Here is a 26,472-nt window from a genome sequence, read left to right as displayed (position 1 = left end):
AACTTTTCTGGTTGGGGAGTTTCGATAGATATTGAAACTCAAAAGGTATTGCGGTCGCACAAATAATCCTCGAAAAACCCCCTGTTTGCCGTACCGCAAGATTAACTGTTATCTTCCTTCGCCACAACATGACTCGCGGACTGAGGAAGGGTCGGCGTGTCCGAAGGAATGAAAGGGGTGAAATGGGCTAGAGTGGCAAGAGCCCGCTGCCCAGACACAGGAAGGTGACACAAAGGCACAGCTGAGACTTGCAGGATGACGCGGTTGAAGCTTCAAATTCACATTTTACTGGGCTTCAACCTGCAGTCGAAGTGTCACTTTTCACTATTCGGTTTACATTTACTCTTTTTGCCCCTTGGCCCACATGAAAGAATTCCCGATAAAACGCCAGAAATGCTCGAAACTCGAGATAATGCCGACCAAGACTCCATGTCCACTGTATTTGCGACACTTCTATTAACCGTCCAACAGACCGCTCTCCTTTAAGCTTGAGAATAGTTCTGGTTCGAGAAATTTAGCAACGCTCACGTCCTCACTGAGACCCTTTCTCCTCCTTGTCTTCAGAACGAAGTCCCTTGCTGTAGCTTGGGCTTTTGCTGCCTCCAATGGCCTCAAGATGACATCTTTGTCCAGTGGGTCTCCAGGTATAATTGACCACCTATCGAAAACCAGTGATACATTAGCTTGACCTTGAGTATGAATCCTGAGATCAGTTTCAAATCCGAACGAATCTATCACCGGGATGAGTCCGTTGACCCGGTACAGCGGCGTGCCCGCTATGGGACCATCTGATAACACATGACCTCTCCGCTGAGCCAGTACAGTGTAGACTGAGGTGACGGAGTCTGCAGGTCCAGTCATGGAGCATGAGTAAACCGGTTCCATTAGACGTGGAGAAGCCATTAAAAATGAGGAGTAGCAGGCGCGTCGGGATGTGGGGATTATTTGGCCGCCTCCCCGGAAGATCGCTTCGGGGGCCAATGTAATGTCCATAAGCTTGAATTTGGTGTTCCTAATGGCTGCAAGGGTCGTCAGTCAGATTTCCCATCGGCCTTATTATTGACCAATGATAAATAAACTTCTCAAACTTCACCGCTCATCGGTGCTCCTCCAGCAGATGTATCAGAAACTGAGATGGTGGGGGAGAACAACTGGGGACCGAGGTGGGGTCGACTCACGTTCTTCGCACAACGGGCCTTCTCTCGCCGCCCAACTGAAACCTTGGCGTATAGTATCTTTCACACTCAACAGCAGTCGTTTATCCACCTGATGGATTGGTTAGTTTAACCGGTCCGATGCAAGGATTGTAAACAGAGGAGACCAAAAATACTTACTTCAGACGGTAAAGTATCATCTTGGAGAATGTTTGGTCCCATATCATCCGGTCCGAACGCCCAAATGCTTCGGGATGCAAGTAAATCCCATCCATAATTCTCTTCGAAAAACTTTCCGATGACCCGGGTGGGACTCTTGATACTGACTTTGCCACTCTCTATATCCTCTGCAATACCCTGGTCCAACGGCTCCGCAACCATGGTGATCTTGTTCTTTTTATTCGGTGTTTGAGCGTAGCATTTGATGGCCGACGTCTCAACCACGGTCTCGCAGAATCGTGTGACTGGATCTGAGACTTTGATCTCCATCTCCGCGTACAACCGGCGCAGGTCATGCAGGACACAATCCATGTAGAGCTCTCCCGTCCCCAGAATGACATGTTCCCCGGATTCCTCGACTTTGGTTGTTATCAGGGGGTAACTCTTGTTGATTTTCCTCAGACCGTCCAGCATCTTTGGAAGTTCTGAAGGATTGATAGGTTCCACGGCGACTTTGAAAACGGATTCGGTGAAATGCAAAATAGGTTTGAAGATGTAGGCATCCTCTTTGTCTGGTAAAACAGGAGGAACCAGTGTGGCCGACTTGACAATCGAGTTGTCCACACCGCCCAGAAGTACCCAGTTTCCTGCCGGAACGCCATCTGTAGGAATATTGTAACGCGTTTCAGCAATCCATACATCGGATATGGTTGCCATGCTCATGTCTTCCTCATCATCTATCGAATAGCCTTCGCCGAGTACTCGAACTTGCGAGCCAGGCCGAGCAGTCCCGCTCATGACTCGTCCAAATGAGTAGAACCCAGTGGCGTCACTTGTGTTGAATAATTTCGAGATCTGAACGACTAAGGGACCGTCTTGATCACATTCCTTCATAGCGCGAACTACACCAGTATCGAGAGGTCCAGTATAGTAGCGTTCAATCTTGACTTCAGCAGCCGCAGCTGGCGAGGGAATATGCTCGACGACCATATCCACAAAGCCATTTGAAGGTCCAAAGAACTGTCCACAGACAATCTTTAGCAATATCTTGGCATCCGTCCTGTACTGAGAAGGCTTCAGAGTTATGCCGAGGGTTGCAAGAGTCTCCTTCAGATCCTCAGGACTCTCACTGATGGTTTGGGAATACAACTTGTATATGGGCTCCAGAATGAAGTTGACGAAAGAACGCTTGGCCCGCTCCTCAACAGCCTTGCGTGTGAAAGATCGTTTCTTGGGGTTGTAAAAGATGTCACCCCATAATCGTCGAGCGAATTCTGGAGCATTGATGCCTGGAATGCCCTTCGTCTTTGGGGGATAACTGTCCGCATACATTTTGGCAAATGACTGTAACGTAAAGCACCATCCCATGTTACTGCAGGCAAACAGCACATTGCCCTTTTCTGGGCTGAGTCTTCGTTTCTCGCCTTGCCCAGGCAATGTGTTCTCGATCACAGTATTGACTTCCTCAATAACATGCTTGAGTTTGAAATATGCGTCCGTTGGGGGAAGCTTGAGCTCCAGAATCAATCGGTCCATCTTGTTCACCACCAACGTAAGTGGTAAACCTTCCAATACCGCATGTTTGATGATTTGTTCTGTGTTCACCTGCACGCCTTCGACAACATCAACCACGAGAACAACACCATCAACTAGGCGAAGAGCGGATGCTACCTCATCGACAAAGTTAACGTGGCCGGGGGTATCCAGGATATTTAAGAGATGCGATTTTCCTTGGGTACTCTGTAAAACCAGACTCATTGGTGCCGCTTTGATAGATAATCCTCTCTCCCTTTCTAATATGTGAACATCGGTATACCTCAATTGTTCGTCTCTTTTCTTCCCAGTCTTTTTCTCTAATCGGTCGGTGATGTCGTGTGTTTCGAGGACCAACATATCCATAAGTGCTGTCTTTCCGTGATGTAGATGTCCTGCAAACGCAATATTCCGAATTTGTTCTGGAAAATTCATAAGATCCGTCATGAAGCTTCTCTCAAAAAATACGGGGGGGAGATCTGCTTCTTGGATAGTGAACTTTTTCTGCTCGACAGGCGCAATGATTGGCTGGGTCAGAGGTTGGGCATCCTCTTCCTGTACCATAGTCTCCACATCTTCTCCGTAAACTTGCTGCGCGGTAGGATAGTATTGTTTGTCTTCATGCAGCACAACAGCATTCGAGGGTCCATCATCTAGACGGCAAGTCAGCTCTGCGTGGACTGCAGGAACGACACCAACACACCATCAATCTCCATCAGCTCTTGTCCCGTGGCCTCGGGTGCCTCCTCGGGGTAGTCGTCGTACACGTATGCGCCAGCATCAACGCCATGTTGACTGTCGTCCTCGGACTCCTCAGCTTCGCCAATGAAGTTTCCAAACCTGCGCAGCAGTCAGTCTCCGCCCACTAGAAATCACAAAGATGGATCCATACTCATCGTAGAGGTCATCCATGTTGGGCGGAAGGGCGGAAAGAAAGTCGTGAGCTTTGGGTTGAAGACGCGACTCTCTTCGACTTCGTCGACTTTCTCGCGACAAGAGCTTCAAAAAAGTTCAAGGTCCAAGCTAGCGCTGCATGGTCACGTGCTCAGTCTCACACCCCTGAAGACCCCTCCTTTTAGACTTTCAACCTTGCAGTTGAATTGGATGGAGCTTTTTGTTCTTTGGAACAGTTTATAAAATCAAAGTGCCTCGGAAGCCGCTGCAATTGCCCTGCAAGCTTCACGGGGTCCAATTACCTTGTCATTCTAATTGCTCCGCCACATCTGTGAAGCTGGACTGACTTCGCGTCGGAAAAGCGGTGAGGTTTGTTGAGCTTCATAAAAAGTTGTTTTGCCGGTTTGATTACTCTAGCTCCCGCACCTTCTCCGTACCTTACCGTGCTAAGCATTCCCCCTTTCAACTCCGATTTTCTTGCAGAACTCAGCAACTTCTCGATGTTAACCATGGCATCCGTTCCTCCTGTCTACATTGTCTCTGCCGTCAGGACTCCAATTGGATCCTTTTTAGGGTGAGGGGGACCTTTGTTTTCTCCCAGCTCAGGGTAAATACTGACGACAACAGTTCCCTTTCGAGCCTCAACGCCACTCAATTGGGCGGAATTGCGATCAAAGGTAGTTTTGAAAGAATATCCTTCCGCTGCTCTCTGACAGGCCTAATTTCTTCATGTAGCTGCCATTGAACGTGTCCCAGAAATCAAGCCCGAGCAAGTCGAGGAGGTATTCTTTGGCAATGTCTTGTCTGCGAAGTAAGAAAAAGAATATCTAAAGCCTGAGGCAATACGCTAATCAAGATAGTCTCGGTCAGAACCCGTCTCGCCAGTGTGCAATTGCTGGAGGATTGTCCGAATCCACCGTGTGCACAACAGTCAACAAAGTCTGCGCTTCAGGCTTGAAGGCAATTATCCTCGGCGCCCAAACTATCATGACTGGCAATGCCGACATTATTGTGGCTGGTGGCACCGAATCAATGTCCAACACACCGCATTACCTCCCCAACCTTCGAACTGGGGCAAAATATGGTGACCAAACCTTGGTTGATGGTGTTCTGAAGGATGGCTTGACAGACGCATATGGCAAGAAAGAGCACATGGGCATGGCTGCAGAGGAGTGCGCTGTTGACCACAGTGTTACCAGAGAACAACAGGACGACTACGCCATCAAGTCGTATCAAAAGGCCCAAAAAGCTACTGAAACTGGAACTTTCAAGACAGAGATTGTGCCAGTCGAAGTCAGCGGGGGCCGTGGCAAACCGAACATCAAGGTCGACAAGGACGATGAAGTGAAGAATCTCAATATTGAGAAACTGAAGGCTATGAGACCAGCCTTCCTTCCCAGCGGTGGAACCGTCACAGCTCCAAATGCGGCTCCTCTGAATGATGGAGCTTCAGCACTCGTTCTTGTTTCCGAGGCTAAGTTGAAGGAACTTGGTCTTAAGCCATTGGCTAAGATTCTCGGGTGGGGAGACGCCGCTCAAAAGCCAAGCAAGTTCACTACTGCTCCGGCGCTGGCAATTCCAAAAGCCATCAAGCATGCAGGGATTGATACATCAAAGGTTGATTTCTATGAGATCAACGAAGCCTTCTCCGTCGTTGCATTGGCCAACATGAAGCTTCTTGGATTGGACGAGTCGAAGGTCAACGTCAACGGTGGTTCAGTTGCTATAGGACATCCACTCGGTTGCTCTGGTGCAAGAATCACCACCACTTTGATCAACGTATTGAAACAACACAACGCAAAGATCGGCGTTGTTGGTATTTGCAATGGCGGCGGTGGAGCTTCTGCGATGGTCATTGAGTCATTACAATAATCAATAAGTCTGCTTGTCATCACTTACATACCGCGTACCAGTAATAAAGAATTCCATCAGAAGCTTGAAACTCCATACTTTTCAATGAAACCGGGGGTGGATCCGGCGCCACTACATGCATCTCAAATGGTAATGGCGGACTGAATCTTCTGACTGGAAGAAACTTCAAGTCACTGATAATCAATGCTCAGCGAGGAGTGGAGTGGGAAGTGAGGGGAAAATGGCAAAACTCTAGAAGAGAAACCGGGCGAACCGATTTTTTTGTGAAACCTGCAACCTCATGGATCAACTTTAATAAGTTTGGATTTCTCTGTTCGCCCGGAGACTACTAAGGCTCTTTATTTCTGATCTTTGACGAGTCGGGAAAGCTTGAACGCTTTTAGATACTTCAAAGTCGAGGAAACGTACCAAGGCAGGGGCGGGAAGGTATACTCACAAAAACCTTAAAACTATGTATTAAGCTCCTGCCAGGGAATTTACCCATCACATGTCCGTGATCGATAACTCCCTACAAAAAATGATTTGACGAGGCTCACGCCTAGTTTTTCTCAGCCTCGTGGGTTATCAACCGAGCTAAACCTAATCGGAGCTGATAAAAAAAAAAGTTCAATGCAACAACACAGAAGTAAATCACAGCAACAGCTCCCTATGCGCATGTCACCGTCGAGGGGATTTTAAATTGAGAGGAGCGAAGGAGAGCAGACAAGATGGTGAAAAAAGCAGTGTAAGTCCTTCTTTTCCTGCTTCCAATCGGTGAGCTCGCTGGGGAGAACGGTCGAGATTCCCCAAAATTGCATTGAATGCAGTCGCGAAAATCATTTTTGAAAGCTTCAACGCTGTTAGTATTGGCACTATTGAATAGACCTTGGGTTATCCTGCCCAGAAATGTCCATTTCCTTTCACGAAGCAGCAGCGATGAACTGACCGAGTTCAATGCAGAGACTCCCGGATTCCGGCATTGATTCGCAATGGCGTCCAAGAAAAGAAACGAAGCTTCTTTGTGGTTGTCGGAGACAGGTCGAAAGATGTCATTGTGCACCTCCACTATATCATGTCGAGTATGGATATGAAGCAAAACAAATCGGTGTTATGGGCATACAAGAATAAACTCCTAGGCTTCACAAGGTCAGCGCCGGCTCATGTCTCGAAGTCTGCACAAACTGACATGACCTCAGTCACCGGAAGAAGCGCGAGACTAAGATTAAGAAGGAAATCAAACGAGGCACACGAGAAGCCAATACGGAAGACCCTTTCGAACTTTTTGTTTCCCTCCACAACATCCGCTATGTATACTACAAGGAGACGGACAAGATTCTTGGAAATACCTACGGGATGTGCATATTACAAGACTTCGAGGCCATCACACCAAATTTACTTGCCAGAACCATTGAGACTGTTGAGGGAGGTGGCCTGGTTGTACTCCTTCTGAAGGGAATGACCAGCTTAAAGCAGCTCTACACTTTGTCCATGGATATCCACTCTCGATATCGAACAGAAGCACACGACGATGTTACAGCAAGATTCAATGAGCGATTTATCCTATCATTGGGAAAGTGTGAGTCGTGCCTGGTCATTGATGACGAGCTCAATGTTTTGCCCATCTCTGGAGGCAAAAACGTAACGGCTTTGCCTCCCCCGGATTTGGATGAGCCGAAGAGCGAATCGCTGAAGGAATTGGATAACATGAAGGAAGCGTTACAAGATACGCAGCCAGTTGGATCTTTGGTGACTTTGGCCAGAACCGTCGACCAAGCTAAGGCACTATTAACCTTCGTGGATGCTATTGCGGAAAAGACCTTAAGAAGTACAGTAACTCTCACCGCAGCAAGAGGACGAGGAAAATCAGCTGCTCTTGGTGTTGCGGTGGCGGCAGCTGTGGCCCATGGATATAGCAATATCTTCATTACTTCTCCGAGCCCAGAGAACCTGAAGACTCTTTTCGAGTTCATCTTCAAAGGGTTTGATGCTCTCAATTACTTGGACCATGAAGATTACTCCATCATTCAGTCAACAAATCCGGATTTCAACAAAGCAATTGTGCGAGTTAATATTCACCGTCAACATCGTCAAACTATCCAATACATCAGACCGCAAGATGCACATGTTCTTGGTCAGGCAGAACTGCTAGTGATCGATGAAGCAGCCGCAATACCTTTGCCTCTCGTTCGGAAATTGATGGGACCCTATCTGGTTTTTATGGCTTCCACGATCAACGGATATGAAGGAACAGGCCGGTCGTTGTCCCTAAAGCTGATTAAACAACTTCGAGAAAAATCGAGAGGAACTGCTAAAATGAATGGGACTGAAGATGCTGAAGTAGCCGACCGTTCAACTGGGAAAGCTGCCAAGGTTCCGGACAGCAGTTTCTCTGGTGGCCGCTCGCTTCGGGAAGTGACCCTCTCAGAACCAATTCGTTATTCCAAAGGGGATGCTGTTGAGAAGTGGTTGAATACCGTCCTTTGTCTCGATGCGACTCTCCCAAGGTGAGTAATTGTTAAGTTCTCTAGTTTCTTCCCTCTACCTCCCAGTGTTCCAGTTCACTTGGTAGATTCGGTTCCTATTTCTATCAGTCTTTGAAGTTGTCTCTTCTTGCCAGATTTAATCGAGGCTAATGATTTTCAGATCCAAATTAAACACCCTGCAAGGTTGTCCAGATCCATCACAGTGCCAGCTTCTCAATGTCAATCGTGACACCCTCTTTGCTTTCCATGAAGTTTCAGAGAAGTTCTTACAACAAATGGTCGCACTTTATGTTGCAAGTCACTACAAAAACTCACCAGACGATTTGCAATTAATGAGTGACGCCCCAGCGCATCAACTTTTCGTACTCGTTCCGCCGATTCCAGAGGATAGCAAGCATTTACCGGAGCCGCTGTGCGTCATTCAAGTTGCTCTCGAAGGACGAATCAGTAGGGAGAGTGTGAAAAACAGCTTGAGTAGAGGCAGAAGAGCCGCAGGAGATCTCATCCCGTGGATTGTCAGTCAACAATTTCAGGATGAAGAATTTGCTGGTCTATCGGGAGCACGTGTTATCCGAATAGCAACGAACCCAGACTACATTCAGATGGGATATGGAAGCAAGGCCCTCGAGCTTTTAGTGGATTTTTATGAGGGCAAATTCGCGAATCTCTCTGAAGAAGCCAATAGCTTCGTGGAGGAAAGTATCACTAGAGTCACAGATGCAGAGCCGGCCAATGCCTCTCTGTTAGACGATGATATCAAAGTCAGAGATATTCGAAAGATGCCACCACTATTTTCTAAGCTTGCTGAGCGTCGCCCCGACAAGCTTGATTATGTGGGTGTGAGCTATGGTCTCACACAGCCCTTGCACAGATTCTGGAAGCGAGCTTCGTTTGCTCCTGTATATTTGAGGCAAACACCCAATGAGCTCACGGGAGAGCACACATGTGTTATGATTCGCCCTATTGGGAGTCGAGAAGAGATATCATGGTCAGTAATTCCATAACCCTGAATTTGACATATGCTAACGCTGCCCAGGCTTGGAGCATTTGCTCGAGATTTCCACAATCGATTCTTGAAGCTCCTCAAGTACCAATTCAAAGACTTTGCAGCTGTTCTAGCACTTAGCATCGACGAATCCGCAAGCATGGGCTCTAAGCTTGATGACTCGATCCAACCTCAACACTTCACCAAATCCGAACTTGACAGATTGATGTCTCCCTTCGACCTTAAAAGATTGGAGTCGTACGCAAACAATATGCTAGACTACCATGTTATTTTGGATCTGATTCCAGATCTTGCAAATGCATACTTCACAGGACAGCTTAAGTCGGATATCAAGCTCACTGGCATCCAACAATCGATTCTTCTCGCCGTTGGTTTGCAATGCAAAGACCTCTCTTCGATAGAACAGGAATTGAATCTCCCCTCTTCCCAGTTATTGGCGATGTTCATCAAGATCATGCGGAAAATGAGTTCTCACTTTGGTGCTTTGGTTTCCGGTGCACATGAAGCCAATATGCCGAAAAGAGAGGACATAGGAGTCAGCCGAGAAGACGCAAGTGGTGCTTTAGATGATGAGATTGTTGATACCCGATTTGTGCCATTGGAGACTGGTCTGCAAGAGGAACTCGAAGAAGGCGGCGATGAAGCCTTGAAGGCGTTGAGGGAAAAGCAAAGAGAGTTGATTGATGCATTGCCTCTGGACCAGTAAGTACTCCGTTGTGTTGTTCAGGGGTCCCTTGCCAATACTATCTTAGATACGAGATCGAGGAAGGAGCTCCAGGATGGGCAGATGCAGAGAGGCAAGTTCTGACTGCTACAAAGAGTGGCTACAAGAACCCTGTAGTGAGTGTGAAGAGCAGCAAGACTAAGAGGAAGGCAGGCGAAACTGCTGCAGAGATATATGAACAGGAAATGGGAGAAAAGGCGCATAAAAAGGCAAAAAGAGGGTCCAAAAAGGGAAAAAATCGATCATAATAGAGTTAGTCTCTTGTCAATAAATGACACGAGCCATGTCCAACGGCTTGTATAACTCAGTGTTAGATGTACCGAATATCGTGGAACCTGCAGCTCATGTTGAGATTTTACATCACAAGATTTCAGCTCATGTGAGAAAGCATCAGAGCAAGGCAACTCCCGACTAAGTTCGTTTTTCTGATTGGCCAACCTTAAATCTATTCCTTTGAAGAGCGACATGAGCCTCCACAGTATTTCAATAGTCACTTCTAGGCAGTGCTGCCTTGCTCCCGTGATCACAACCTCGCCCAAATTCAAATAAATACTCTTCTATGCTTAAATTTCCATTCAACCCAATTTCAACCCAAACAATCATGACAGAACCAGAAACCACACCGCAAGAATGGTGGGCTTTATTGCCCGCCGTCCGCTCTACCCCACCAATCATCAGTGCCGACGAGGTAATGAAGCTCTTTGACGACATGGACATCACTCCTACACCACGAACCTTTCTCCTAGTCGACGTCCGAAGAACTGATTGGGAAGGAGGAACCATCAAGACTTCGTTAAATCTCCCTGCTCAGAGTTTTCACCAGACCAGGAAGACGCTGTTCGATTTGCTTGAGAGGGGAGGGTTTAAGAAGGTGATTTTCTATTGTGGTGAGTTAAACGTCAAAGAGAAAAGTAAGGGGAAAGAGGATGCTGATATTATTGATTTAGGGGCAAGTAATGGGAGGGGCCCTAGATGTGCAGGCTGGATGCAAGATTATATTGATGATGTTGCAAAGTTCGGACGAAAGAGTGATGTCAAGGTGTTTACTTTGGCCGGGGGGATCAAAGGTTGGGTAAAGGAGTTTCAAGGAGCTTTAGTCGACGGGTATGAGGAGGAGTATTGGGAACAATTCAAGTGATCAAGAGCTCACCCAAGAAGACCAAGAGTATTCAGGGAAGGGCAAGTTTGGGAGTCTTAGGAGAAATTCCGTATCCATTTGCTTTTCCGTACGGAGCTGGTATTTATCGAAGCCTTGCAACGCCATGAATCCAGATGCAGCAAAATTTTGCCTCCTAAACAAACTGTGTCTCTAAGCCCATCACCCTCACATGCCTGCCTCAACCTCTGTCCTCTCTACCACCACCTATTCTCTCCAAAGCCTCGAGCATGACAACGGAGTTTCCCCGAATGACCTGTTTCAACGTCAGTTATTGCTCCCAGTATACGCCCAAAATATGGGGAAACACTAACCACCATCCCCAATCGAACCTTCTCGCCACCATCCTTCTCCTCCACTGCATCATCCAGCACAATGTTCAAGAAAACCTGTCACTTCCATCAGCCCAATCCTTCCGCTTGATTTCGCTCAGGAAAACGCACATCATAGCCTCTCAACACGCCAATCACCTTCCTACTTCCATTCAGTTGCACAAAGAGCCTTTTGTCGAGGTACTGCAATATCATCTCAGTCCATTTGTCCTTCTTCTCCTTCTTACCTTCGCAATCCTCAAGCACCGTCTGTCGCGTGCGTCGAGGTCCGCGATATCTGGGGCGGCTGTAGGGGTGAAATGGAGTTTGACGTACCTTCTTTAGCTCTGGCTGAGCTTGAGGCATCTTGACGGTAGGTTTGAGGTTTGGTTCGTGCGTGAGAGCTCCCTCGAAAGAAGGCTGCTGAAATTGTATTCGATCGCAATGTTAGCGTGTCGATCACGTGCTGATAATGATTCTGTGCCTGACTAAATTTCGACATTGTTGACTTCACTCTCACAACCTTTGAGAGACGAGCCTCAAGGGTGGAAGATATATTTGCCAGACGCGACTCGAGATACGGCCGGTGCAATGAAGTCGGCTTTCGGATCGAAACGGAAGGCGAGGAAGATTCAGGTGGACGAAGATAACGATGAAGGGGGCGCGAAGGTGGAACAGAGCTCCTCACCAGCTGTAACTACTCGTAAGTACTCCCAAATTACAGCTACGAATCCGGCTGATCGCGAGAAGCCAGCTGACCGCGTGACTCTAGCTACGACAGGCATATCCAGCTCAAATCCGGGTCGGAAAGCTTTCAAGAAGTCTTCGTTGCGCCAGAGCATAGCATTTAACGACCTGCCTCAAGATGAGAGCGAAAATGGAGGGACTGATGCCAGCACTGGCCCTCCGGTCAACAAACCTACAATTGGTCGCTCGAGTTCGTTGATGAAAAAGAAGAAACCTGCATCTGCAAGGCTATCGTTTGGACCTGGCGAGATTATATCCGGAGATGCAGCAGAAGCATTGGAAGATAACGAGGCATTCACGCCAATGAAAGCTACGTTGGGAAGACGGGCTATTGAAGGAAATTCAATGCGGAAAAGTCTCCCTCTCAGGACACCAGACGATGATGAGGATAGGCCTACCTATAGTAAAGATTATCTAAATGAGCTGAAGAGTTCTACGCCTACCACACTCAAGGATTTGCTGGTTCAACAGCCTACCGTCGAAGATGAGGAGATGTTGGATGCTTCGGAGCTGGAAGGAGCGGTGATTGTTGATGTAGATGAGAAATTTGGATCGAGTCCTGCAGTCATACCAAGTGAGGCAGAAATCAGAGAGAAGAAGGAGAGGAGAGCGCGTCTGGCACACGAGAAAGATTTTATATCACTGAATGATACCGGCGATGATCGGCGACATATATCTCTTTTGCCACGGAAAAAGGAAAAGGAAACCAGATTAGTGCGAGAAGATGAGGATTTAGGAGAAGGTTTCGATGAATTTGTTGATGATGGCCGAGTTTCACTGGGCCGGAAGCAGGAAAGAGAAGCAAGGCGGCGCCATCGAAAGGAGATGGCAGACATGATCCATCAGGCAGAAGGCAGTTCAGGGGAAGAATCAGACGATTCGGAAGCAGAGAGGCGAGCTGCTTATGAAGCTGCTCAGACTCGCGCTGGCATGGATGGCCTTCACAAGCCAAATGACAATCCCGAGTTCAGCGCTGCCCAAATTCCAACGAAGATTACGCCGCTACCAGTTTTATCAGAGTGCCTAGAGAGGTTACAAGCAACTTTGAGCACTATGGAGCAGGAATTAACAAAACGGCAGAAGGAATTGGAGGAGTCGAGGCAAGAGAAGCGGGATATTGCAGTCAGGGAAGCCGAGGTCCAGGAGTTGCTGAAACAGGCAGGAGCTCGATATGCTGCGTTGAAGGCAGATACGAATGGCGCTGTGGCTGATTCTCAAACATTGGCAGATGCGCATTTTCACGGACTTGCAGCCCCTTTGATAGTTAATCGAGGTCTGGAGAGCTTCGGCAATACGCCCACAGTCAGGCCAGACATCGAAGATGTACCTTAGAAAGCGGAATAGAAAATGATTGTTCTGCTGCCTCTTGGACAATCAGAAGTGCTTGATGCCCAAATCTGCCTAGTGCCATTTCAGAATCTCGTGAACGTCGGACGTTACGTTTCTTTCAGCCTGTGAGTTCGTGCCTTTCTTTGGTCCGGTCTCAATTATATTTCAATTCCCAACCACCTTTCAACTGCTAGGGCAGTCCGTTATAGTATTACGCCTGCTGGCAAGAACCCGGCCAATCCTATGTAACGTATATAACGTATGCATGTTGGCTCTCGATAAGGGCAAAGGTGGCGTTACCTCCCTTAATACAGGTCTACGTCGGTATCGCTGTAATTGAAACGACTTCGTGGCATATTCACACCTTCCCCTGGCCACTTGAGCATTTATTGTACGTCGCATATTGTTTTGCATTCCTCTCACTTTAACAATTCGTTCGTGATCGATTCACTTCGCTTTCTCTTCAAGCTCGCTTAGAACTACCAGGCGACCCGCTTTTCCTTGATTTTAGCCAGATTATCAACATATTCACTTCTCATCATTAAGGTTTTGTTGCACGTCTGACACATCTTTAATAGTGAATTTTCTTTCCCGCGCTAGACAGAAAATAGTAGGGAGTTCCTAATTAGGTTAGTAGGGGGAGTGAGTTTTCGATTAGCATTCTCCGTCTCCCCATTTCCACTTCCTATCCCGGAACACAGTCTCATATTCACTCGCCCCCTTGAACCCTGAAGTTTGTTGAAGAACTTCCAGTAATGGTATCTCTGAAGTAATAGGTGTTAATTCCCAATCTGGCAGATTCTGCTCTCGGTCCGCGAGCTTTCTCAACATTCTCTCAAGCCAAGCCTGATGCTCAGAACCAACCAGGAAAGGCCCCGCAACCCATGTCTGTCCCCTCTGGAATCAGCGCCAATACTCGGAAGCAGCAGCAAAACAGCCTGTCCCTGCTGCTGAAAGGAGCGCCACACAAGCGGGGAAGCGGAAGCTGCCTTCTACTGCAATCCTCCCAGGCGGCAGCAGGCTGGTGGCACCTCCGATGCCACCGGTTCTCAGTTTCGCAGAACTGAGGCTGGTCCAACGGAGCCTCGAGGGACGAACCTCATAGTAAGCGCGGGACGGAAATGAGCACGGTCGTGTCCACATTCAGGAATGCGGGAGCTGTAAGATCACAACTCCAATCCTCGCGACAGCCAAGTAATACAAAGTTATACAGCATCAATATCGAGGGCCAGGCGATACACTCTCAGATCGACTATGACTTTGTTCCCTACACGTACAGAATAGACGATAGTGAAGACGCCGTTAAACTATAAACCCGGAAGATATCATGGATTTCTCGGAACCTACCAACAATGAAAAAGACATGCCATACGATATCAAAAACTTTACCGTAGACTCGCACCCGATGACTCCATTGATGAAGTTATCCGAAATGGGTTGGCCCTTTGCTCGGCACAGGAAAAGCCGGCTGTGACTGAAGCCCGGCGTATCACAGTTCTGCGAGGTGTGGCAGATTTTGTTGGCCTGATCTAAAGCCAATATTGGCCGTTCCCAATGTCAAATGGAGTAGAAAGCCAGTTCGCTCCCCACACTGGCAAGGATCACGCGACAAGGTCGCTGCGTTCAGAGCATGTATGCGGGATCATCGGAGCAAGCAAGCCATGCAAGCAAGCCATGTTTCCATTACTGTGTAATGGGCATGCCTGGGGCCTAGTCGACATTCAAAATCATGGCCACATACCTCGATGCAGATGAAGGACTATTTGAGATTGCCGAGGCATTCTTTATCACAGTCCTGGGCTTATGGCCATTTCCCCTATTCTTTAGATTGAGCTCCTCGATTCGTCTACCTCTCATTGCTTGTCGTATCCTAGGCTTTGGCCTAAACCAACCATCCGGGGTTGTGTCCGCCAATAGGCAAAGTATCACGACCCGGAGCGGAAGACCTGAAGGCAATCAGCTCTGTTTGGGTGTGTATGTACGTCTAAAGAGAGAAGAGAGCGGGGAGCTCGAGCTAAGTACAGGGTGCCACGCTAGGGTCAGGTCATGTGACGCTGACGTCACAACACAAAGAACCATCGCCACATGCTCTTGTGAGAAAGCACAAGTGGTTTGTAGATAACTTCAGAGATGCTCTCAAACTCACCACAACCGGGAACCTCGTATGTATTTCTCCGAATATCACGAAGCATGTGGGATTGTCAATCATTGACAACTTAAATGCCAGTCTCTCGTAGTCTTTTGTAACTGGACTGCGCCGGGAACAACTACGATCGAGCGGCAGTTCAAATCTCTATCTCAAAAGGCGTGCATTTATATCGCTTCTTAAACCGACCTGCCACACTATAGTCACGCAAAGACAACGAGCTGGAGAGATTCGGGCTGTTGTTAACATTGCCCGACAGGAAACAAGTCTGGATTCGAGCTTCGCAGCAGGGAGCCAGAACCTTAGGAAGACTACCGATCGTTTGAAGGAGGTTGCTTGTGAACTTACTAATTTGCATTACCTATTCTCTGATCGAACAGCATAAAAAGCAGTAGGCGGGAGGCATTTGCATGTGTTGTGGGATATTGTGTGCTTCTTTTCGCTAGCACTGGAGCATAGTTTTGTCGAGGGTTTTATGATATACGTCTCGTTCTTCAGAGTATGAATATGCTTTGCTTCTCTTTCACTAGCACTGGGGTTTCGTTTAGTTGAAGATATTATAGTACGCGCCTCTTTCTTCGGATATTGATAGAATGGGAAGCAGTGGATGGCGTTCTCATAGTAAATAAGTAAGCTGAAGTCAAGAAGCCTTTAGCTAATCATATCTGTATCAATTGTGTTGAAAATCAGGGGCCGTGCGCTCTGTGGTCCACTTTTAAGTGGGGACGTAATTTCCAGAGTTTTAAGGAAGCTGGAGCTTTCATAGAAAACACAACAATTCAAGCTTCATTTCAACAAATTGCAAGCTGTCTTCACAAATGAAATTGTCTGAGATGTTCCCGAGATTCGGCCTTGACTTTGACCCTGGCTATTGGAATTTTGTATTCTATTAACAGCCTTTACAATCTGGTGGTCTTGCTGGGTTCTTGAGTCCGAAAGAGTACGGTTAGAGTGGAGATGAATTACACTTCGTTCCCTTGGGTCCTCTTCGCTCGATTTACAAGGAAGGAATATTACTTTCTCTCAATTATCATGTGGTAACAATATCAAACTCGAGCATATATTCTGCTTTGCCCCCCACCAGCTTTTTCTTCATCGCTGCCTTTAAGACTTTCCTAGAGCTACCAAGACAGAGTGAAAATTTGCGGTGGCACCCGGAACCGGCTTTCCCAAACACACTCTTACAAAATGTCGCACCCGACTTTACTAGCGCACGGTTTTGCCGTTTTTCAGTAAAGCGCAGTGCAAGGGTAATGCTCCGACGTACCTCCATGATCCCCGCTCCAAGCTCTTGTCATCATCTGCAAGTACGTTATGGTCATCACTCACCGTTACTTCTAGTATGCTAAACTTGGTCTTTTTCACAACGTTCATCTTCATTCCTTTTCGATCGCTTCAACAACGGCGGACGAGATTTCACAAGAACACCATCCCATTACGGTGACCATGAATTTTTTCGGTTTCGTCACTGAGATCTAACTTAAGATCTATTCGGAACTCCTCGGCCTTTCAGAACCCATAGTTTTTTGTAGCAGACTATGGCCCTCCATCACTGCCCTTGGTTCGGTCCAAAAGAGACGGTCCCTATCTGGCGCTTCTCCGCGTCCACAAGAAGGCACATAGGGAAGCCAGCCCCCTTCTCTATTCTAACAACCGCTTTCGGTTTCTTAATATCTTTACTTCGACGCCATCCGCCACAGACAGTGCTCACATCGCCCCATTCCTTTGTCAATCGGATCTCAAGCAACCCTTATTTACCACATCTGCATTGCCTTCCCTCCATCGCTGATCTAAAGAGGCTCGTTGGTTCCACCCCTGCTGCTCAGAACATGTGGAAGTTTACGATCCATCAAAAACGCGTTGCGTTCTATAAAGATTTCATCGACGGAGAGATGACTTCACAGGACCCGCTCCTTGCACCCTGTTTTTGCACCCTTGGATAAAACCTCAGAGGGAATGCGGATGCGGCCATTATTCAATATTCAGTGGACGGCGAGTTTATAAAACCGAAGCCGGTGGTAATCGAAGTTCATGATATATAAGTGACATCTCTTGAACTTTGCCCTCGGGTTCAAGTCTAGTTCGTGGTGCCAGGCAGGTCCACTGTATCTAATGACAAAAGAGTTAATGTCATCATGTTGACGGGCAGGTCTATGACCTTCTGGTTGAACAATCCACTTGTAGCAAACCGAGTTTTATCAGCTGGGACCGCCCAATCCACATTTTCTTCGCGACCAACAATAGAGGCTCTACCAATTATCTCAAATCGTGGCCGGAAGCCAGCATTGGTTTTTCGAAGCACAGCACAAGAACTAGAATTCCAGAATTGACAAATGAAGTCGCCTTCGCGGATGTCTCCTGGCGCCACACCCAGAGTCACGTTCGTGCCCAAGAAGAGCACAGGAGATTGTTCTGGTCTCTGAGTTGTTGGCTTGTGCCGAAGTTTCTTCAGACTGGTTAGAGATCGTTCAAGTGTCAAAGGAATGATGTTTCGTGTCCGAAAGTCAGTGGTGTCGCTAAGAATCGATAGGACCTTCTCGTTGAGACCCCTCGCTGTTGCCAAATCTGTAGAGCCGCGGTAGTATTGTCCTAACCTTGCATTCCACCGTTTCTCTGCATCATGCGAGGTAGTGAGATCCAATATCGAAGGTCCTATGTGTTCGACTTTGCCAATTATTGCGCCTCTCAGGACAAACCCTTCGGCCTCCTTGTCTGCGGAAGTCGTCCATTTTGTAAGGTCTTCAGCGGCAGACTCTTTCCAACACCAAGTTAGTTTCTCGGTCGATCTTGGATTCAAAAGCTTCCAGATGAGCCATGCTAATCCCGCTGCTCCTACTACGCCAATTGCAATAAACAGTGGTTTTCCCCATGAGTCGTCCTTCTTAGTGGTCTCCTCCTCCTCCTCGTCTTCCTTTTCTTCTGCTTCTTTAGTTTTCTTAGTTTTCTTTTTTCCCTCAGCATCGCTCCTCATTCTTGCGTCAGGTGAAAAATAGGACCAGCCGGTCTCGAGAGACCTGTGTAGGTAAAGGTCATCATCATAGCGATTTCGGTCGCTCCGATCCTCAGAGACTTCCTTTTGTGAAGACTGAGCAGGTAGAGCGACATAATCATTCGTCAAGTCCTTAGTAACAGCTTCTCTCAGGGTTCGTGTCACGTGCTACGCACAGGCGTATATATAGCTTCTTCACCGCCCTTAGGGCATGATCATTCATACATATATTTACACCAACACACTCACATTTCCACTTCCACAGCTTGTCCAGGCCGTGACAGTTCGGATCACCTTTAGTCGTCGTATCTTCTCCCTTGTGAGTAGGCGACGAACTAGCGCTGCTAGATAGATCGCTTCAATTGAGGATGTCTGCTGGGTCTCGAAGTGAAGTGAATCGAAGTGATGTTTCATTATGTCGTAATACACCTCCGATTCAGATTGCTGGTAATTTACCGGGATCTCATTGTCGATTGTATCGTTTGCCAGACCAATGAATGCATAGACCTTGTCATGAGGAAGCTCACAAAAGGCATCTCGGAACTCATCAACCAGGTTCTGAAGTGAGAAGCTTTCCGTTTGCGAGAATTTTGAACGCCGCATATTATCCAATTTGAGGATTGCCTGTGTTGCAGCATCATTTGGATTTTGTTCTCTGTACCAGTTGAGGAGTTTGATAAAGTCCTTCCATTCCATCGATCCTGATCCATAGTTAACTGTGATTTTTGAGGCCATGCCCACCTCTTGGATAATCCAGGCACGTTTCCAATATTCTTCATGAACTAGCCTGTGCATGAAATACTCGAGTTCTATCTCAGCTGCATGTTTTGCTCTTTGGTCGACATTCTTTGTATATCCAAGCTTCTTCTCATGCTGCTCGTCAACTGGCTGCTGATGTGAGCCAAGCCATATGATGACTTGCTGGGCACGCCGGAATATGAAGGCCATCAGAGAAATTTGTTTGTTCTTCTCAGCGATGTTGTTTTGGTCAATGCACAAAAATCAACCCACAACTCTTTGGGGTACTTTTCGTCACGTAAGGAATCCAAGGCATCCCAGAGATTTTCTCTTACGAGGATCCTCGAGCCATTGAGCTGTAGTGCTTTAAGCTGACTGGCATCTCCCCATTCATAAGAGAGGGCATCATAGGTTGGGTTGTCGCCAAAAGTGGTTGCTGTCAAGCCACATTTAATTTTCGTGCCTCGCCTGCCTGGTTGCAAAATCAACAGTCGAATGCCATCCGTTGTAGGATCAAGGGGTGGACAATGAAACTTCGGCTGCTTTTTGTCTGTTGCAATGAGAATTGAAAAGAACAGGCCCGTGATTACAAGGGCGGTAAGGGAAAAGTCGCTTCGCGTTGACCTCAGCCGATGCTGGTCGGGATATCTCCTGCTTGGTGTACCAGCGAATCTCGGGTGACAAGCGGGAGTGCTTGTTTTTTGTGGGATATCATGATCGCGGTGTCTGTAGGTGTGATGAGATCGTTGCCACAAGGAGTGTGTTTGGGAGATTATATTCCCTTTCAGGAGGAATGCGTGGGGAGAAACTGGACGAAGATGTCGAGCACTCTTGATCGCTGGTACCCATCTTATATATGCCGCTGGTTTAATCATGGGGACCAATCTCATGTCCTTGGAGGCAGCTTAGCCTTGAGCGACTTCCTGTAAAAGTTGGCGCGGAAAGGGAGATGTGTCCGCGGTAGTTTGCAAGATCAAGAGTGAAGGGTAAGTAAATGCAGAATTCGTGGGTTTGAGAGAGGTTAATGATCATGACCCAGAAATAGAAACATATTGTACAAGGCTGGGTGGGCTGTGCAGAGTCGCAGCGTCACCGAAAGGGGAAATAAACCAATGACTGAGAGGGGACTGAAACATTCGTGCAGTGGAACGCCGCCAAAAGAGCCACCCAATAGGCAACAGATTGATTCCCGCCTTGTGGGCTACTCGACTCTACATTCATTCAGATACAGTACTGTGCCTGCTCAAATCGCAAATCACCAAAACAAATCCGTGCATCTTCGATTCTTCAATTTTATCAATGCGCCCTTAAGCTCTTCATCGGTCTGCACTGGTTCTTCCTTGCCCGTCTCCCTACCCCACCTCACCCGAAGCTCCATCCTCTGCATAACCCGGCTTGGGGTGTCGGATTTTTGGGGTTCGAGTAAAGGGGGCAACTCGAGTCGCAAGGCGCATTCCGGTTGAAGGTTGAGTGACGTAGGAGTTGCCTTAGGGAGACTCTTCTGCTAAATATCCCTATCAGTTCATAGTTCACGACGATGTACACAGTGGATTGCTTCAAACCCTAACGCATTGGGGCCCTATGGGCCTATGCCACCCATGTTTTCGACTACAGTAGAGGGTAATTCCATAAAAACTCGCGAAATTCGCGAATAACCTCCTTCGTACTATCTCACCGAAAAGTCCGCATCAAGTTTAAGCGAGATTTACTAGATATATGCATGTCCCACTGGGGACCCATTGGGTCCAAATGACGCAGCATACGACGATGCCTCCCAGTGCAGGTCATCAACTAATGCAGGGTCTTAATACCGCTAGCCATAATGGTGATACTGTGAGTGATTGTATGAATCCAGCCAAGCAATTTTGAGTGTTCGAACTGAAGGCGATTTCGAATATTACTCTGTACCAGAAGCGACGGCGAGTGATCATCGGAACATTACCCTTGCGCTGCGCTTACCCAAAACAGCAAAGCCTCGCGCTAGCAAAGTGGGGCGCGAATTTCAAAAGAGTGTGTTTAGGAAAGCCAGTTTCGGATCCTACTGTACGAAACTCATCAAGCTCGAAGGTTTTTTCTTGCAAGGCCAATTGTGCCACATTATCCAACAACTTGCCCTTCTCAGACTTTCGTATATCTATCAAAGGCGTTCAATCCTGAAAAATATCTATCACAAAAAACGAATGGCACTTCAAATTCTCTGAAAATAAAGTATTCAACCTTTCCTAGGGAGCTGACTGTCGTAGAAGAGCCACTTGCAATAGTTGTAACAGCTTGGGCCCTGAGATTAGTCTTCGACACCGCGGTTAAAGAAGACAACAATAGAGAATATAATGCAATAAGTACTTGACGGTGATACTACTGTCCTCCACCTTTCCTGGGACAATAACTTAGAAGGTATTTCTCAATAAGGGGGGCTATGATCACATGACGGCTTGCCAAAAATGGGTTAAATTCAGCTTCTTCACACCCCAGATATCGAAAATTTCTTGGAAAGACCAAGTTCCTTTATCACATATCTTCACCTAAATCATACGGACTTTACAACGCTTCTTTTTTGATAAAATTAAATGCCCTAGGAATCTGGACGTTGTGAGGGGGAATTTTTCGCTTAAGCCTCCCGCATGCATCTCGCTTAATTTTCGCGCTAAGGAGTATTTAGCCTTGCCCCCAAGCTTCTAGTTGTTCGGCGGTTGTAGCGTGCTAGGGGAATTGAGGTGGGAACCGCCGAACGACTACGAGCATCACGCTTCTGTTCTAGAAAAATACACAATTCTAGAAATCTCTTTCGTATCGCGTGAAGTGTGCTGTTATCCAGTCGATCGGTTTACCTGGTACATAGTTCACTTCTGCCTATTTGTCCTCTGAACTATCAACGTTCCGCTTCAAAGCCATCGAATCGCGCCTGGACCGTTTAAGGTTTCGTGAATGTCAGTGCTCTCTGAAGAGATCTATTTCTAGGTACCCGGCCTGGCAGCCCCGACTTGAGCATATTTATCAAGCAGTCTCCGAGTAAGAAATTCTGTTTCTAGATGAGATTGAATAAATGTCACCAGCTTCATTTGAGTAGTTCTCAACTGAAGTCAGGTGCCCGTGCTCCATTCTGTTTCCTCGATTGTTTCGCCATCGTTTCTTGCACGCCTTAAACACACCTTGGCACCACAGAAACAATCGGATTAGATACTGAGATGTTCTTGGCGAGCGAACCGTGGTGATCTCCCGCGCGGGTGTTAAAGTTGTGGGTTAGGAGAACGAATGTCACTCGTTTTGAAGTTTGTTCTCCAAGAATTATTCTTAACTGTTCGGTATGGCACCTCATCTCTCATATATCCTCGTCTCTTCCTGATGGGATGATCTATTTCCTCATGGAAGATCTGCCTAGTTGATTTTGACACTCCTTACCTGTTATTCTTGTGTTTTTAGCCACAGGCATGGCTCTCTCTTTGTTTCTGTCCCGAACTGTAATCATTCTTTTATGTTGCAACTACTTTCTTGCAGCTGTACTTGCTCAGAATGAGACCGAAAAGCTACCAACATTTGGGGACACCGTCCAGGTCCTAGGAGCTGTGAATATTCCCCACTTCTCACTTTTGACTATCCGCTGACAGCCTTAGATGGAAAGAACGGACCAAGACTTCAAGGACGGCCTAGCCCTGGATCTTTTCTCTCCCAAGAATCGAACACTCGTGGTGAAACAGAACACCTCACCACTCCCTGCCGCATTCATAACCGGGACCACCGGAGAGCCTTTCGTTGCACTTTCCAGCTATTCCTACATTATCCAAATGAACGAAACAGCCAACGACCTCATTGCCAAAATTGAAGTCCCCTACGATCCAGAACAACTTAAGAAAGTGGGAGTACAAGAAGCAAACACTTATGTCGCAACACTCGCCCCTGACAAGATGAGCTGGGTTATCGACGACTCGACCAGGAATGTTCATCGCAGTGAGAACAACACGCGAATCATCAAGATGACATCGATGGATGGAGAATATTTGCTTGTAGGCAGAGCGACCGCTGATACGAGCAATATTTTTGTGCAGTATGGCCAAGGCGCGACCAGGACGGTGAATATGACAGGAGGCTCGGGAAGGTATGCATCTCTCCTATCTTTCTCTGCCAAATGTCCCACAACTGTTGGCAATCGCGATGGAAAGTTTGTACTTCGTACCACGCGAAGCTAATTCCATACCCCTTAGGCAACAGGCAGAATTCATTGACGGCTTGCGCTTCTCAGTGCAAACTAACAAGTCAATGACCATGAATGTCGACCTCAAACAAGGAATCAACCCCGGGTCTCTCCCTGCAAATACAGTCTCTCTCAACTCATACATGTGGATCGTCAATACGAGCGATCCCTCCATGCGAATCGATGCCGAAATGCTCGTTCCATGTAAGATTACGTTCTCCACCACTCCCTCTCAGACTCTCAGTGAACCGAACTGACGCTTCACAGTCAACCGGGCAATGCTTACAGCTCTACGTCCAGCTGGCTCCTCGCCGTCTACCATGCTCACAGTAGCAAAACGTGCTCTCAACGCTACAAGTGGCCAATTTACGCCCCTCAACCCTGACCTCCAAACTGTACGCGAGTTACCGGAAGACAGAATCCAAATTCAGGGCGTAAATCGATTAGATGGACAATACATCATTCTTGTCACACAGCCAAAAGCTGTTGGTGCAAGTAAGTCAGACATATCTTAAGGGGAAGGCAACATACCGATAGAGTGTATAGCAATCCCAGCGGCACCAAATATCATTGCGGGCGGTGGGATGGTGACTTAGTTGGAGCGCTGGGAAATGAAATGGTGTTTTGGAGTTGTGGATGGGAATGCTGTTTGAACGCAACTCGACCTTTGGGCAGTGGATTGACAAAGAAAAGGATCTGTAAACCGAGTTTATATTAAACCAAGCATAGGAGTGGAGTGTCTTGTTTAGTTGTAGCGATTTCATGAGATGTCATTTTCTCGAAACTAATCGCTCATCACACCCCCGTTTGACCTCCACATTCGGGCTCGGTATTGTGAAAGTTTACTATGAGCATATCCTTCTCTTTTGCTCATAACTCTCTTATACCCAGAATCTGAATAGATTTTAAGGCACATCAGGGTGGACTACCCAGGCTTGTAACCAAAGAGGTACTAAAATTTTCAATGTTTGGGGACTTTCCCATATGTTCAGGGGCATCAAACTCAGGGATTCTCCGCTCTTTCCTCATTCATCAGAGGTGTTGGATGCGTGAAAATGTCCCTCGCTCATGCATCAGGAGGGCGTGGAATTTCTCTGCAGAGTCGGGCGCGGGCGGAGACGCCCCAGAAAAAAAATGGGGACATCTCGCTGATGTCGGGCGGTGTGAGTCACTGTGTTTTTTCTGCCGGATCATTTAAAAACAAGAACCTTCTGACGAAAACAAAATCTGCGATTGAACTCTCGATTGAACTCTCAACTTTAACCAACACCCATCATCATGTCGGGAACAATTCTACATCTCCGCTCCGAATGTAAGACCCCATTGGCATGATGTTGAGGCGGCTGCTAATGCGTTCATCAGTGGGCAAGGCTCTCGAACACCGCTCCGCCCTCACACCGACAACTACTAAAGTTCTCATCGACGCTGGATATACTGTCAATGTTGAACGCAGTTCGGAACGCATATTCGATGATAGCGAATTCGAGAGAGCTGGAGCTACATTGGTGCCAGAAAATACATGGCGTGATGCACCCACTGATCACATCATTATTGGGTTGAAGGAGCTTCCTGTTGAAGAATGTCAGTATGAAGAGCTTGAATTGACCGCACAGCCATTCTGATAATAATTTAGTCCCCCTCAAGCACGTACACATCCAATTCGCGCATTGCTACAAGAACCAAGGAGGCTGGGAAAAGGTCCTGTCTCGATTCCCACGCGGTGGTGGAACCCTCCTCGATCTCGAATTCCTCGTCGATGATAGAGCTCGCCGAGTAGCTGCCTTCGGATATCATGCTGGCTTTGCAGGTGCAGCTTTGGCTCTGGAGACATGGGCGTGGCAACTCACACATCCTGTTTCAGAACCCTTCCCAGCAGTCTCGAGCTACCCCAACGAAGATGCATTGATTGTGGACGTCAAGAAGGCCATTGCGCTTGGAAAGGAGAAGAGCGGCAAGGATCCTCGAGTCCTGGTCATTGGTGCTCTAGGGCGATGTGGGAGCGGTGCCGTTGACCTCTGCTTAAGAGCTGGCGTCCCGACCGAGAACGTCTTGAAGTGGGATCTTGCAGAAACGGCCAAGGGAGGACCATTCCCTGAGATTGTCGAAAGCGACATCTTCATCAACTGCATATACTTGATGTCCAAGATTCCCAACTTTGTGGACTTCAAGAGCTTGGATACGCCCGACCGCAAGCTGTCAGTCGTCTGCGACGTCAGTGCCGATACTACCAACCCGAACAACCCTATTCCTATCTACACAGTTGCTACGACATTCAATGAACCAACGGTGCCAGTGGAGCAAGTTGAGAGAGAGCCGAAATTGAGCGTTATCAGCATCGACCACTTGCCCAGCTTGTTGCCGAGGGAGGCAAGTGAGGCTTTCAGCAAGGACTTGCTGCCTAGTTTGTTGCAGTTGAAGGACTGGAGGAATGTTCCGGTATGGGCAAGAGCTGAAAAACTATTCCAGGAAAAGGTTGCGACGTTACCCAAGAGTGAGCTGTGAAGTGGGAGGCTGCAGGAACTAGACATACTGCTCAAGCAAAAATTTCGTTCTAATTTTTCAGACATCAATTGGAAGTGATTCCTGTTTACAAATTGAATTCCTGACGACGCACTTTTGAAGCTCAAATAAAAAAACGCCCCCTTTCTTTGACTAAGCCTTTTCACGTGATTCGCTTAAGCTAGGGGGACTTGCCAAATTTAGATCTGCCGAAGGCGCGGCGCCACGATCGCCCCGACAATGAAACTAGTTTCAAAGGGGATTGCCAGTATTTACATCACTTCGACATTGGCAAATTGAGACAGATTGGGAACTCCAACCTCACACATACCTGAAAACAAACTCACTGAACAGGAATAACTCACCAATCCTGCTTGCTGTCTTGAAGAGAGACGTCTTGGCAATCGACACGGCATCTGCGAATCCGAATTAGGCACATACGTATCGCGATCTGTTACATCAACGACCCTCCCTGAAACGTCGGATAGCAAGAGTGTTGTTGCAGTTTCTGCCTCGAATCTCCAACTCCGCCACCATAGACGCGAAGCTTTCTCTGATATTTTC

The 26,472-nt window shown here is 47.5% G+C and overlaps 10 protein-coding genes across 10 annotated transcripts; 7 read left to right on the top strand and 3 right to left on the bottom strand.

The window, feature by feature from the left end:
* Positions 1 to 248: 248 nt before the first annotated feature.
* K444DRAFT_611782 (P-loop containing nucleoside triphosphate hydrolase protein) lies at positions 249 to 3,820 on the bottom strand. Its single transcript, XM_024880006.1, has 5 exons — positions 3,739 to 3,820; positions 3,550 to 3,686; positions 1,335 to 3,499; positions 1,179 to 1,266; positions 249 to 1,019 (listed from the first exon to the last, which is right to left on the bottom strand). Exons 1-5 carry the CDS (start codon positions 3,756 to 3,758, stop codon positions 457 to 459), a joined length of 2,973 nt encoding a protein of 990 aa, XP_024738437.1. The 5' UTR covers positions 3,759 to 3,820; the 3' UTR covers positions 249 to 456.
* A 135-nt stretch (positions 3,821 to 3,955) lies between these two features.
* K444DRAFT_559632 (thiolase) lies at positions 3,956 to 5,974 on the top strand. Its single transcript, XM_024876874.1, has 4 exons — positions 3,956 to 4,314; positions 4,368 to 4,417; positions 4,476 to 4,551; positions 4,601 to 5,974. Exons 1-4 carry the CDS (start codon positions 4,241 to 4,243, stop codon positions 5,610 to 5,612), a joined length of 1,212 nt encoding a protein of 403 aa, XP_024738436.1. The 5' UTR covers positions 3,956 to 4,240; the 3' UTR covers positions 5,613 to 5,974.
* A 258-nt stretch (positions 5,975 to 6,232) lies between these two features.
* K444DRAFT_611780 (DUF699-domain-containing protein) lies at positions 6,233 to 10,111 on the top strand. The gene is made up of 6 exons (XM_024880005.1): positions 6,233 to 6,336; positions 6,552 to 6,737; positions 6,788 to 8,095; positions 8,235 to 9,062; positions 9,111 to 9,782; positions 9,833 to 10,111. The coding sequence occupies exons 1-6, from the start codon at positions 6,320 to 6,322 to the stop codon at positions 10,050 to 10,052; spliced, it is 3,231 nt and encodes a 1,076-aa protein (XP_024738435.1). The 5' UTR covers positions 6,233 to 6,319; the 3' UTR covers positions 10,053 to 10,111.
* Positions 10,112 to 10,405: 294 nt separating this feature from the next.
* Positions 10,406 to 10,942, top strand: K444DRAFT_628554 (Rhodanese-like protein; the record flags this gene model as incomplete). The annotated part of the gene is made up of 2 exons (XM_024882926.1): positions 10,406 to 10,691; positions 10,752 to 10,942. The coding sequence occupies 2 exons, from the start codon at positions 10,406 to 10,408 to the stop codon at positions 10,940 to 10,942; spliced, it is 477 nt and encodes a 158-aa protein (XP_024738434.1).
* Positions 10,943 to 11,141: 199 nt separating this feature from the next.
* K444DRAFT_525846 (putative small nuclear ribonucleo protein G) lies at positions 11,142 to 11,637 on the bottom strand (the record flags this gene model as incomplete). Its single annotated transcript, XM_024874489.1, has 4 exons — positions 11,142 to 11,216; positions 11,275 to 11,349; positions 11,404 to 11,475; positions 11,608 to 11,637. The coding sequence occupies 4 exons, from the start codon at positions 11,635 to 11,637 to the stop codon at positions 11,142 to 11,144; spliced, it is 252 nt and encodes an 83-aa protein (XP_024738433.1).
* Positions 11,638 to 11,887: 250 nt separating this feature from the next.
* K444DRAFT_611776 (uncharacterized protein) lies at positions 11,888 to 13,410 on the top strand. The gene is made up of 2 exons (XM_024880004.1): positions 11,888 to 11,974; positions 12,022 to 13,410. Exon 2 carries the CDS (start codon positions 12,217 to 12,219, stop codon positions 13,348 to 13,350), a length of 1,134 nt encoding a protein of 377 aa, XP_024738432.1. The 5' UTR covers positions 11,888 to 11,974; positions 12,022 to 12,216; the 3' UTR covers positions 13,351 to 13,410.
* Positions 13,411 to 14,783: 1,373 nt separating this feature from the next.
* Positions 14,784 to 15,583, top strand: K444DRAFT_372508 (uncharacterized protein). Its single transcript, XM_024872290.1, has 2 exons — positions 14,784 to 15,509; positions 15,575 to 15,583. Exon 1 carries the CDS (start codon positions 15,077 to 15,079, stop codon positions 15,467 to 15,469), a length of 393 nt encoding a protein of 130 aa, XP_024738431.1. The 5' UTR covers positions 14,784 to 15,076; the 3' UTR covers positions 15,470 to 15,509; positions 15,575 to 15,583.
* Positions 15,584 to 17,570: 1,987 nt separating this feature from the next.
* Positions 17,571 to 19,430, bottom strand: K444DRAFT_662576 (uncharacterized protein; the record flags this gene model as incomplete). The annotated part of the gene is made up of 2 exons (XM_024886719.1): positions 17,571 to 18,578; positions 18,819 to 19,430. 2 exons carry the CDS (start codon positions 19,428 to 19,430, stop codon positions 17,571 to 17,573), a joined length of 1,620 nt encoding a protein of 539 aa, XP_024738430.1.
* A 3,401-nt stretch (positions 19,431 to 22,831) lies between these two features.
* Positions 22,832 to 24,190, top strand: K444DRAFT_662575 (uncharacterized protein; the record flags this gene model as incomplete). The annotated part of the gene is made up of 4 exons (XM_024886718.1): positions 22,832 to 23,313; positions 23,420 to 23,613; positions 23,677 to 23,904; positions 23,956 to 24,190. The coding sequence occupies 4 exons, from the start codon at positions 22,832 to 22,834 to the stop codon at positions 24,003 to 24,005; spliced, it is 954 nt and encodes a 317-aa protein (XP_024738429.1). The 3' UTR covers positions 24,006 to 24,190.
* A 447-nt stretch (positions 24,191 to 24,637) lies between these two features.
* K444DRAFT_559620 (saccharopine dehydrogenase) lies at positions 24,638 to 26,028 on the top strand. The gene is made up of 3 exons (XM_024876873.1): positions 24,638 to 24,721; positions 24,772 to 24,990; positions 25,043 to 26,028. The coding sequence occupies exons 1-3, from the start codon at positions 24,688 to 24,690 to the stop codon at positions 25,909 to 25,911; spliced, it is 1,122 nt and encodes a 373-aa protein (XP_024738428.1). The 5' UTR covers positions 24,638 to 24,687; the 3' UTR covers positions 25,912 to 26,028.
* Positions 26,029 to 26,472: the final 444 nt, after the last annotated feature.

The sequence above is a fragment of the Hyaloscypha bicolor genome (genome assembly GCF_002865645.1).
Source record: "Hyaloscypha bicolor E unplaced genomic scaffold K444scaffold_56, whole genome shotgun sequence".
NCBI lineage: Eukaryota > Fungi > Ascomycota > Leotiomycetes > Helotiales > Hyaloscyphaceae > Hyaloscypha > Hyaloscypha bicolor.
Note: the sequence above shows the minus strand (reverse complement) of the source record. Positions and strands in the feature narration are given on the sequence as shown.

Excerpts from the sequence above, each read along its gene's own strand:
- K444DRAFT_611782 (XM_024880006.1), bottom strand. The coding sequence starts at position 3,758 with ATGGATGACCTCTACGATGA. Across the intron at positions 3,500-3,549 it reads AGAGCTGATGGAGATTGATG|ATGATGGACCCTCGAATGCT; the intron begins GTGTGTTGGTGT and ends CTTGCCGTCTAG. Across the intron at positions 1,020-1,178 it reads AGGCCCGTTGTGCGAAGAAC|CCATTAGGAACACCAAATTC; the intron begins GTGAGTCGACCC and ends CGACCCTTGCAG.
- K444DRAFT_611780 (XM_024880005.1), top strand. Across the intron at positions 6,738-6,787 it reads AAACTCCTAGGCTTCACAAG|TCACCGGAAGAAGCGCGAGA; the intron begins GTCAGCGCCGGC and ends ACATGACCTCAG. Across the intron at positions 9,063-9,110 it reads AGTCGAGAAGAGATATCATG|GCTTGGAGCATTTGCTCGAG; the intron begins GTCAGTAATTCC and ends AACGCTGCCCAG.
- K444DRAFT_559620 (XM_024876873.1), top strand. The coding sequence starts at position 24,688 with ATGTCGGGAACAATTCTACATCTCCGCTCCGAAT. Across the intron at positions 24,722-24,771 it reads TCTACATCTCCGCTCCGAAT|TGGGCAAGGCTCTCGAACAC; the intron begins GTAAGACCCCAT and ends TGCGTTCATCAG. Across the intron at positions 24,991-25,042 it reads GGAGCTTCCTGTTGAAGAAT|TCCCCCTCAAGCACGTACAC; the intron begins GTCAGTATGAAG and ends ATAATAATTTAG.
- K444DRAFT_559632 (XM_024876874.1), top strand. The coding sequence starts at position 4,241 with ATGTTAACCATGGCATCCGTTCCTCCTGTCTACATTGTCTCTGCCGTC. Across the intron at positions 4,418-4,475 it reads GGGCGGAATTGCGATCAAAG|CTGCCATTGAACGTGTCCCA; the intron begins GTAGTTTTGAAA and ends TTCTTCATGTAG. Across the intron at positions 4,552-4,600 it reads GGCAATGTCTTGTCTGCGAA|TCTCGGTCAGAACCCGTCTC; the intron begins GTAAGAAAAAGA and ends TAATCAAGATAG.
- K444DRAFT_611776 (XM_024880004.1), top strand. The coding sequence starts at position 12,217 with ATGAAAAAGAAGAAACCTGCATCTGCAAGGCTATCGTTTGGACCTGGC.
- K444DRAFT_372508 (XM_024872290.1), top strand. The coding sequence starts at position 15,077 with ATGGCCACATACCTCGATGCAGATGAAGGACTATTTGAGATTGCCGAG.